Source organism: Lathamus discolor, chromosome 10 (genome assembly GCF_037157495.1).
Source record: "Lathamus discolor isolate bLatDis1 chromosome 10, bLatDis1.hap1, whole genome shotgun sequence".
Lineage (NCBI taxonomy): Eukaryota > Metazoa > Chordata > Aves > Psittaciformes > Psittacidae > Lathamus > Lathamus discolor.
Window position 1 is genome coordinate 21,168,849 of NC_088893.1, and position 10,918 is coordinate 21,179,766.

The following is a 10,918-nucleotide window of genomic DNA, read 5'->3' on the forward strand; positions in this document are numbered from 1 at the left end:
CAGTGGAGATAAGAGTTGTTTGGTTCATGGGTGGGGTGAGTTTCTGTTACCTAGAGCAAGAAGTAACCTGATGGAGAAGAAAGGTGACAGGGTGAATAGCACATAGTTTGTCAATATTGCTTTGTGGTGCAGTCTGAGACTTCTCATCCCTCTCAGTTTGACTGCTCCTTTAGAAATGACACGTCAACTATAAATATTGCAGGATCCTTTTCTGTCTTATGGTGCTTCTGTCCTCTAGAATTGCCTAGGCCTTTCCCATGGGCTGGCTTAAAATTCAGCCTACTGGTTTTTGATGAGGATGCCAGCTGAAGTGGGAGTCTTGCTCATAGTGGACAGCTTTACAAACCACATCTGGCTGAAGTATTTTGGGGTTTGCTCTTGGGTTTTGCGGGGTTTTTATACTGGTCTCAGTAGAGAAGTGAAAATGTGAGTGTTCATGAGGTAACTGATACGGTGTTTTGAGTGAGTATTAGAGATAGCCAGAAATATGAAGAGCCTTACTAAATGTTGAAATTATGATGTTAAAAACTGAAAAGAAAGTATAAAAGAAACTATCTGAATAATCGCATGATCCTGTGACTTCATAGTTACCTTTGAAGTTATGTATGAAATAGTATTGTATACTGTAATCCTTGGCCTTTCTCTCCTCTCTCCTTCCTGTTGCCTGTAACCTTCATTTATTGCGTGAAATGCATTTTTTTTTTTTTTTTACCCAGAATTTTATTCTGGCTCATGAGTGTCATGGAATGGTTGTGTTCCAGCTGCAGAATCTGTGTTGACTTTAAGACAGACTCAGATTTGAGAGTTTAAAACTGCTTTGTTGAGAGCTTGAGGGGAAAAAAGAAATTTTTTTTTTTTTTTTTTTTTTTTTTGAAACTCCAGAGTTTGCTTGTTCTGGTGCTCAAAGACCTGGTAAATATGGAGCCTTTGAATGTGTCGGTGTTCTTTACAGTATTCTTTACTGTAAAAACTTGCATCTTTTCTGTGGGTAGGTTAGTTGTGGAGGTACGTAAAAGCTGTGTTTTCTTGCAGAATCTGATTTTCTTTTGGTAGATGTTATCTAAATTACTGTAAGACTTCTTTAATCTTATGGCAAAAAAGAAATAAGATGCAGTACTTGAGTATCATAAAGTTATTTTAACAATAATAATTAATCATCTGGTTGTGAGCCCATTAGGGCTGATGTGGAAAAGTATGGCATTCATTTGGGGTTCTGTTTAACACTTAATCAAGATTGTTTTCCTGAAGTACATAGTTCTGGGTTGCTACAGCAGAAAATTCTCTCGGTTTTAGTTTCAGTGACAATACTGGAGTTGGCTCAAGGAAATGTATTTAAACTGCTAAATCTGATTTTATAATATAAATTATTTCTCTTTGAGAGAACTGTATCAGAAATAAGCATTTAGACGTTGGACTGGTATTTGCCTAAGTCATTTATGGTTGGAGGGCTTCTTCCTTCTTAACATAAGATGGGGGAAAACTGATCTTATTTGGAAAACAGGAAAGGGGGCTGTTCAAACTGTTCTTCATGTGGAAAACTCGAATGATGTGCTCTGCATTTTCAGAGCCAGCCGTGTCTATGTAATACTGTTTGCTTGTAGTGCTTAGGAACCAGTGTTGGTGGGGGAGAAAGATCTTATAGGTGTATCTGTGCTAGAGTGTGTGTATTTGAAGGTTGAGTTGATGCAGACCAAGCTACCACAAGCTGTCCGTCAGTGGCATCAGAGTACAGTGCAAACTTTCTCTTTTCCCCAGCCATGATACAAATTTGAGAAATCCTTCAGCACCTCCTGACAGATTGCTTCTAGTAGCTCAGAGTATTTTAAAAGTAATTTCATTCTTTTTATGTGTCATCTTCACCTTTGGTCAAATCTACCTTCCAATTAAGCTTATGCATTTACTGAATTTGGTTTTGTTCTTTGTGCAACTTGGGAGACTCTGGGCAGTTAGCTGAAATTGGTGGTCATCAGCTTGAGCAGCAAGACATGACTCCTACTAATGGACTGAAGAAAAATATGTCCTGGTTTGACCCTGGAGTTTCTGGTCATCTGCACTTCAGGGACTTCTAGAGCTAGAAGTTGCACCCTTCTAGTTTATTTAAGTACTATATTTCTTTTTGTCTTTGACTGGAGAGCGTAGGGTGAAGGGTGGCAGGAGGAGACAGAGACCTTTGCCCAGTATCAAAGATGTGAATACAGAATATTTAAATAGTAACAAAGCAATGTTTTCTGTTCTTTTCTATTCCTCTTCTGATACTTCTAGCATTCTGTTAGCAGAATAAAAATGTACGATGAGCACTGAGCTTACGGTTTCATCAGGCTGTCTACAGTGACAACTGAGTGGCATGAGCTAATTTATGTTACCACAGTAGTTTTCACTTAAGAAAAAGCAGATAGTGTAAGTTCATTACTTGGTATTTAATGATATTTAATGACAAAATGTCAACTGGAGATCCATCAGTATCCATTTCTGAATTCTTGAATCAACTCATACCTAATCCTCTGTATAGGAAAGTATCTTCTGCATGTTCTGTCATCTTACTGTTCACAACCTTTTCCAGATCTTTCAAGAAGGTGCGCAGGACAGGTCTCAACACTTGATTCGTATGTGATTTCACTGGTAACTTTCCTTGTTGTGAAGAATGGCAGTTTATTTTTACCCTTTCTTTCCTCTCTTTTAACCAGTTGTTAATCCTCAAGAGTCCCTTCATTTTTATCCTTGACAATTTAGCTTCTTTGAGTGTTTGTTCAGGCCTGTCGGAAAGTTTGTAGAAACCCACCCTGCCTGTGAGGGAAGCACTGTAGCAAGAGCTATGGAAACCTGCAAAGAATTTCACTACATTTGAGAAATTAATTTTTTTTTCTCCAAAAAAATATATTCCTCATTATATAGAATCATAGAATAGTTAAGGTTGGAAAGGACCTAAGATCATCTTGTTCCAACCCCCCTGCCATGGGCAGGGACACCTCACACTAAACCATCCCACCCAAGGCTTCATCCAACCTGGCCTTGAACGCTGCCAGGGATGGAGCATTCGCAACCTCCCTGGGCAACCCATTCAGTGCCTCACCACCCTCATAGTAAAGAACTTCTTTATATTCAATCTAAACTTCCCCTATTTAAATTTTAACCCGTTACCCCTTGTCCTGTCACTACAGTCCCTGACGAAGAGTCCATCCCCGGCATCCTTATAGGCCCCCTTCAGATACTGGAAGGCTGCTATGAGGTCTCCACGCAGCCTTCTCTTCTCCAGTATGAACAGCCCCAACTGCCAACGGGCTTTCTGGGCTGCGAGCTCACACTGAAGCCGGCTTATGTTCATTTTCTCATTGACCAACACCCCCAAGTCCTTCTCCGCAGGGCGGCTCTGAATCTCTTCTCTGCCCAGCCTGTAGGTGTGCCTGGGATTGCTCGGACCCAGGTATAGGACCTTGCACTCTTATAGTGCAAAATGATATGTGCTAATCATTTTTATTACTGCCTTCATTTTGCCTAATATTGAAGTAAGATTTACTGGTATGTAGCTTCTCTGAAATCTCTCACCCATTGGGATCCCTATATGCCACCTTTGCTTTATTATTCTTCGCACACTTTTTCATACAAGAACTGATTTACATTGTTGAATTGAAGAGTTAAGTATTTGTTTCATAGAGTTGCTTTAGAAGTTGAGTGAACGATGCCTGGTCCTGTCCAAATTGATGATACAAGGGAAAAACTAAAGGCAGGAGAGCACCATAAAATACAAATTTTGCTACTTTCTGTTGTGAAAAAATGCATAATAAAGTGGAAATAGTTTGGACTACTAATCACTATCTTCAGAACCATCCACTGTGTTAGAGGGGTTGGATGCAGTATAATTTCTGTGGGGTTTTTTGTTTCATTTTGTTGGGTTTTTTTTAAGGAAGTTTTGGAAGCTCTTTCAAGAACAGATCACCAAATTCCCCAACACATAGAAGTTTAGGGAGATAACTGCTTTTGTAACTTCATTTGCTGTAACAAAGACTGTCACTAAACTGTTCATGTAATTTTAATACATGGATTAATGTGTGGCTTTAATATGTGGAATTTCTTTGATTCAGTTTACTTTTCGCTCCTATTCTTGATGACACTAAAAGTGCTAAGGTGATTTTAGCAAAGGTGACCTCTTCTTTCCATTTATCTGTTACTTATTTTTACTTCTTAACAGCATAGAAAACTGGCAGTTTCCCACATAAGATATCGACTCTTCTACTATTAGGCATTTTGGGGTAGCAGTTTTTATATTTCAGCTGATTCAGAGACTTGCTACTAAAACAGGATGGGGGAGAGTGTGTGTGTGTTAATGGGGGATTATTTTATGTTTGCTTTGAAAGAAATATCTACTGCTTGGAAGAAAGGTGTGAGAAAGTAGGGAGATAGATGACAGGCATACAGATGTACCATCACAGCACAAAGTAGACCTTAAACAGGAAGATGAGTTTGTGACATGTTTTTTGCTTTCTTACCTCTCTTAACGAGCCTTTATTTAAAAAGAAAAGAGAAATGCTCGTGTAATTTCTGGGCATAATGATTAAGGCAAATAGTGCTTACTAATAAGAGCAAAGTCCTGTATCTTTTGGTTTTGTGGTTTAGAAAATACAGGGCTACAGTTGAAACTTTTGTGTGTGTGTATGTATTTATTACAGTAGTCATGATACATGAAAGAATATAACTTCTTGAAGTGAACTGCTTTCTCTTTTTAGATAGCTTATTTGGGGCTTTTGCACAGTTGCTCATGATGCTGCAATAGGGTATGCATTCATCAGTGTATCTGTATGCATTTATCTAGTTAGAGCACATTAATCCTACGTGTTTTCCCAAACTATAATGTACTATTAAGTATGGACCCTCCTCCATTACTGATAATATATGCCCTTCTTGTTGTGGAATTCATTGTAATGTGTGGAGATGATGAGTCATTTTTACTGAGAGGACATTTTGCCTTTTTCGGGTTCTGATGGATGTGTATTGAATGGCTGCTCTTTTGCAGGTGAAGTGGATGATGTACTGGATTGTGTTTGCCTTTTTTACCACTGCAGAAACACTTACAGACATTGTTCTTTCTTGGTGAGTTCCTTGGCACTATGGGATTTGGGGGGGGAGGGTTGTTGGGTTTTGTTTGTTTGTTTGGGGTTTCTTTGATGGCTTTTTAAAGAAGGGATGCTAAGAATAAACTGTCTCTTTAGGCATTTTCAGTCCCTGTGAAGAGTCTGCAGGTTTGTAGGTGGGTAGTAGGGTAGTAGTTGCTTTCTTCTGTACTTGCAAACAGTTGGAATAAATGCACAGTGTCTGTAAGAGGATCTTCATAATATCAAGCATTTTTGAGAGACTTGATTGGAACTGGTGAAGTTTGAGAAACGGAGGTATAAAAGACAAAAAAAAAAAAAAAAGATGGTAGAAGAAAGGGGCCTGTTTTGCTTTGCCAGCCCCTTGTATGGAGGAGCAGATCAAACGCACCTCTGTGCTCTGAGAGGTGTTTTCCATGATTACATTCTCTTCTACTCGTGGGGGTGGGGTGGAGTTAATCCTTGCAGTGCTGTGTTTTCGTGCTTGGCAATATGGACGCCTCGAAAAATGACAGATCGCCATTACGTGTCTTCAACTGAACCTTCCGAACAGGCAGTCTTCAGTTTCTTCATTCACTTTAGTGTCTGAGCTTTGCATACATCTCTGAAAGAATAGTAGTCAAGAATTGTATCTCTTAAAGAAACATGAAATGCCACACATGCCTCACAAAAGCGCTCATCAGTTTTGCCTCTTCCTGCATAAACTTTCAGAAGCAAAGATCTAAAAAGAACAAGAGCTTTGGCTTGTTCACATGCTTAAAATGGACTGCTGAAACCAGAAGTCTCTTACTACTAACAGAGAAAGAACGTTTTCGTTTACTGGTTTCAATCTTTGCTACTGTCTCTTCCCGGAAACCTTATTGGGTGAGGGTTAGAGATGAGATGTCCATGCTGCCAGCTCTTTTCTATTTACACTGATCCTCCTGTAGAGTGTTATCTATGGAGTACCTCCTGGAAGCTTCAGAAACTGAGTCATCAGCCTTAGCAAGAACTTCAGATTTCTTTTTCTCCATTTGGGAAAAGGAGGTCATAGTTGAAAACTTTGGAAAATGAGATGGAAAGCAACATAGTATTAATAGCCAGGGGATACTTTCTGAACAGACTTCAGAATGATGAGAGTAGCTATCAGATTGTAATTTGGTGTGTTTGCAGGGCTGAGAGATGCCCTGTTTATGGAGTTTTCATGGCTATGGATGAAAGACTAAGTGAGACTCGGAGCAGGTATGTTCTAGGATTACAGAGGGTTCTGCTATTATGACCTGATATATTGATTCTTTTGTTTCTGAGCCGTTATATCTTGTCTTTGTTCTTTCTGCCTGTACTGCTTTCTGCCAGTTGTCTCCATCTGTCCCTGTGCTAATCTTGATACCAGTTCTCCATCTTTCTCTCTGTCTCGCTCTTCCTCCCCCCACCCCTTTCTCTCAGGTTTCCCTTTTATTTCGAGCTGAAAATCGCATTTGTCATTTGGCTGCTCTCCCCTTACACCAAGGGCTCCAGTGTCCTCTACAGGAAGTTTGTGCACCCAACGCTCTCCAATAAGGAGAAGGTACTCACTTGTTAGAAGATACTGACCTGTCTGGGAGTTGACCGACTTTTGATTCAGTTATGCTGCAATAAAAACTGAAATGCAGGAATCATGCTTGTGCTGACATTAGTCGATGTAGAATGATTCTCTGACAACAGTGGCATCCTGCAGCTTACTGAAAATTGTACTGTAGCCAGTAGTTTGCCTAATGCTTAGAAAGCATGTTTGACTAATGCAGTGTCATGAGCCCTTATTGTCAGTAGTTAAGCTCTTTGAATTACGATATGAGCAGCATGTTCTGTAGTTATGCTGTTTTTTCACATTGTCAGTTTAAGCAACTCCTTTGTTTCAGTTGTTACAATTTGGAAATAGCATGCTTTGAGGAAAAGTTGCATTTGCAAGCTTTCTGTAAGTAGCAGAGAAGCTTCAGTTATGTGATCAATGACAGCTATTGATGGTAGTCTGGAAGAAAGTGTCCAGATGAGCTTTGGGGTTTTAAGGGTGATGGTGGGGGAACTTTGATTATGTTTGTAACAAGCAGCTAAATGCCATGTTCCACATTACCTTCCTAGGAAATCGATGAATACATTACTCAGGCTCGTGACAAGAGCTATGAAACCATGATGCGAGTTGGCAAGAGAGGGTTAAACCTTGCTGCCAATGCAGCAGTTACTGCAGCTGCAAAGGTAATACAACACCTTCTGTAACATTCAGGAATCCCCCAGAAGTTTAGTTTTGTGTGCCAGCAATTAGTAGTATGAGTTTGTTAGGGATGCTGGTACTTGTGGACACCAATCTACTTTTCCTTTCCTCCAGTTTGCCTTGTGATTAATTCCATCCTTTGCCTTAAGAAAAGTGAGGAAGAGTGGAATGGATTTTGCTTTAACCTCTTTTCTTTTGGTCTTGGGAGCATACTTTTCTTTTTCCCTTTTCTGTTTTCCCAGAGTACCCTATTGGGGAATAGGACACCTTTTCTCTTCTTCTGAATGATCCCATGTGAGATGATCTTGGTGAAGGCGAAGTGCCCTTGACCCTTACTATTTTGCCGTCTTAGGGCCAGGGAGTTTTGTCTGAGAAGCTGCGAAGTTTCAGCATGCAGGATCTCACTCTTATCCGGGATGAAGATACTGTGCACCTGCAAAGCCGGGAGCCACAACTGCACCCATCTGGTGGGAGTCTTCTTGAAACCATTGAGGATTCAGGTACAGAACACTGTCCTGGGGTCAGGTGTAAAAGTAATTTTTTCTCCTTCTTATTAGCTGGTGCAGTGCGGTGTTATTGACTTTCAGCCTGGGAACAGTGCTGATAACACCGATGTTTTTAGTTGCTGCTAAGTAATGTTTACTCTGACCAAGTACTTTCTGAGTCTCATGCTCTGCCAGGGAGGAGGGGAAGTCAGGAGGAAGCAGGGACAGGAAACTTGACCCAAACTAACCAAAGGGATATTCCACACCTCAGCATGTCATGCCTACTACATAAACTGGGGGGAATTACCCAGAAGGCCAGATCGCTGCTCGGATCAGGCTGGGTATAGGTCGGAGGGTGGTGAGCAGTTGTATTTTGTTACCTTGTTATTTCCCTTATCATTATTATTGTTGCTGGTAGCAGTAGTGATTTTGCGTTATACCTTAGTTACTGGAATGCTCTTATCTCAACCTGTGGGAGGTACATTCTTTCCATTCTCCTCCCCATCCCTCTGGGAGTAGGGGGAGGAAGGGGGTAGGGAGTGAGCGAGTGGGTGGGCAGTTCTGAGTTACTGCCCGGGCTTAAACCATGACAAACATCCCTGCTAGGCCATCTACTAACACATCTCTACTTTTTGGATCATCCTTGTTCAGGATTGTTGACATCTCCCTTTCATGTGGTCCTTCAGGATGGGCCATTTTAGACTTTGTGATTTTTCAAAAGTATTTGCTAAAACTTTTTCTCTTATTCCTTAGGTTCCTGTTACTCCTCAGGAGAGGAGAGCAGTATGGCACAGAGGTCTAATGGAACCCCACTGGAGACTAGAACAGACCCATCAGATGAAGATGTAGGAGATAAACTTCCTAAACGTACCCAGAGTCTCAAAACTCCTAAGAAGATGATGAAAGCTGAGGTAAGCTGGTGTGTAAATTATTCCCAGTACATATATTGATCTGTGAGGTTTGTTGGAAGGCTCTGGCTTCATAGTCTCACTGCATTTAAAAGCTGTTTACGTACAAGGTCCTACACCTGGGTTGGGACAATCCCAGGCACAGCTACAGGTTGGGCAAAGAAGAGATTCAGAGCAGCCCTGCGGAAAAGGTCTTGGGGGTGTTGGTCAATGAGAAAATGAACATGAGCCAGCTTCAGTGTGCGCTCCCAGCCCAGAAAGCCAACCATATCCTGGGCTGTATCAAAAGGAGCTTGATCAGCAGGGCGAAGGAGGTGATCCTGCCCCTCTACTCTGCTCTCGAGAGACCTCACTTGAAGTACTGTGTGCAGTTCTGGTGTCCTCAGCATAAATAGGACACGGAACTGTTGGAACAAGTCCAGAGGAGGGCCATGAGAATGATCAGGGCACTGGAGCACCTCCTGTATGAAGATAGGCTGAGAAAGTTGGAGCTGTTCAGACTGTAGAAGAGAAGGCTGCGTGGAAACCTCATAGCAGCCTTCCAGTATCTGAAGGGGGCCTATAAGGATGCTGGGGAGGGACTGTTCATCAGGGACTGTAGTGACAGGACAAGGGGTAACGGGTTAAAACTTAAACAGGGGAAGTTAAAATTGGATATAAGGAGGAAATTCTTTCCTGTTAGGGTGGTGAGGCACTGGAATCAGTTGCCGAGGTATCCCTGCCTATGGCAGAGGGGTTGGAACTTGGTGATCTTAAGGTCCTTTCCAACCCTAACTATTCTATGATCCTAACTTTGTTGGACTCAGTCTTTGCTAGTTGAATCCTACATCAGAGGACTTGCTGTCTGCTTGCTATACTAGTCTCTAACTTTTGTATTTTTATCATGCCTGTAAGCCTCTGTCATAAGCTAGGTCCTCGCTTCTCTTTAATTCAGGTTTGTGTTGAAGGGTGGGAGCATTAGGTATTTTTAACATGTTTTGTTTACTATATCTTCTTTCCTGTCTGTTACAGTCTGAATATATAATATTGCTGTGACATTTATCCCTGGGACAGCCCTTTCTTCTCATCTAAAATATATTCGTTCTATATGTAGGACTAATGTTCTACAACTAATATACCAAGAACTAATGTTAGGCCTTCCTGGACTTCTGCATATTAGATATTGGGAAAATGTCATTTCCCCCTCCACAACACTCCCCACACCCATCCTGCTCCTTCCCCACTGTGGGGGTTTTGTCTAGAAGTTTAGGTAACTAGTCATTGTTGACGTCTCCTCTGTATGCCATGTGTTGATCCAGGATACTTACAGCCATTCAGATGGGGCATGAGTTGCCTGTATTCTTATTATTAAACAAACTATATAGGAAAATAAAGGCAACTGTGTGCAAGAGTCATTTTACCTTAACAGTCTTCCGAGGTGTTTCTTTCCAGGTTTTGACTCATACTTGAATGTTTCTTGTTGTTTGATTTACACATGATAAAATGGTTGTCCCTTTTTGTGCAGTGTGATCTTGTTTGCTTGATTCAGCTAAGGCTCCTAATTTTATTTTTTTAAGTACTATATGACTGGCTCACATTGTCGAGCTTTTCAGGCTAAATATTAAATTATTTGGAGGAAAGTAATTGCTTAGAGCATCGTTTTTAGTTGTACTGTTAACCTCATCTTACAGTGTACAGGAAACTTTTGCGTATGATTAAGTACTGTTTATAACAGAATCACAGAATAGCTGAGGTAGGAGGGGACCTTTGAAGATCATCTGGTCCAACCCCACTGCTCAAGCGAGGCTATCTAGAGCCTGTTTCCCAGGATCATGTTCAAATGGCTTTTGAATATCTTCAAAGATGGACGTGTACATCAAAAGATGCATTTAAAATCAGCCTGTATATTTTTTTAATGCCCAAGGCTTGCTTCTGAGTTGACCCCTCTTCTTTCTTCTCTAGCATATTAGACTATTTGTGAAAACAAGAGGAACGACATTTGATTCTAAGCTTTCCTAGGGAGAGATTTTTAAAGTGAAATCATGGAAAGAGAGTAACGACTCTTCAGTGCTCTTTATTCTGAATACAGAAATTCCAATAAAGCCCTTTTGCAGGCATATTGGGTCTTATGCTTGGTCTGTTTGGATCTTTAGTTCAAATGTAGGAATTGTAGGAGGCCTTGAACTGAGATGTCTGAAATTGCCCAGAAGGTCTGAGTTCATTACATAAATGCCT

The 10,918-nt window shown here is 40.9% G+C and overlaps 1 protein-coding gene across 10 annotated transcripts in view; it reads left to right on the top strand.

Moving 5' to 3' along the window:
- REEP2 (receptor accessory protein 2) overlaps positions 1 to 10,918 on the top strand; it is a 42,142-nt gene that overhangs the window by 5,183 nt on the left and 26,041 nt on the right. For 5 of the 10 annotated variants that reach the window (XR_010615203.1, XR_010615202.1, XR_010615204.1 and 2 more), the window contains 6 exons: positions 5,009 to 5,085; positions 6,237 to 6,305; positions 6,510 to 6,630; positions 7,182 to 7,295; positions 7,664 to 7,811; positions 8,550 to 8,707. Coding sequence is in view for 7 of the 10 variants with exons in the window: in XM_065690865.1 (XP_065546937.1) it covers positions 5,009 to 5,085; positions 6,237 to 6,305; positions 6,510 to 6,630; positions 7,182 to 7,295; positions 7,664 to 7,811; positions 8,550 to 8,707 (687 nt within the window). In the remaining 3 variants the exon portion in view is untranslated. Of the gene's footprint in view, positions 1 to 5,008; positions 5,086 to 6,236; positions 6,306 to 6,509; positions 6,631 to 7,181; positions 7,296 to 7,663; positions 7,812 to 8,549; positions 8,708 to 9,715; positions 10,078 to 10,645; positions 10,734 to 10,918 lie in introns of those variants that run through there. The other 5 variants (XM_065690866.1, XM_065690868.1, XM_065690869.1 and 2 more) reach the window with 5 other exon arrangements.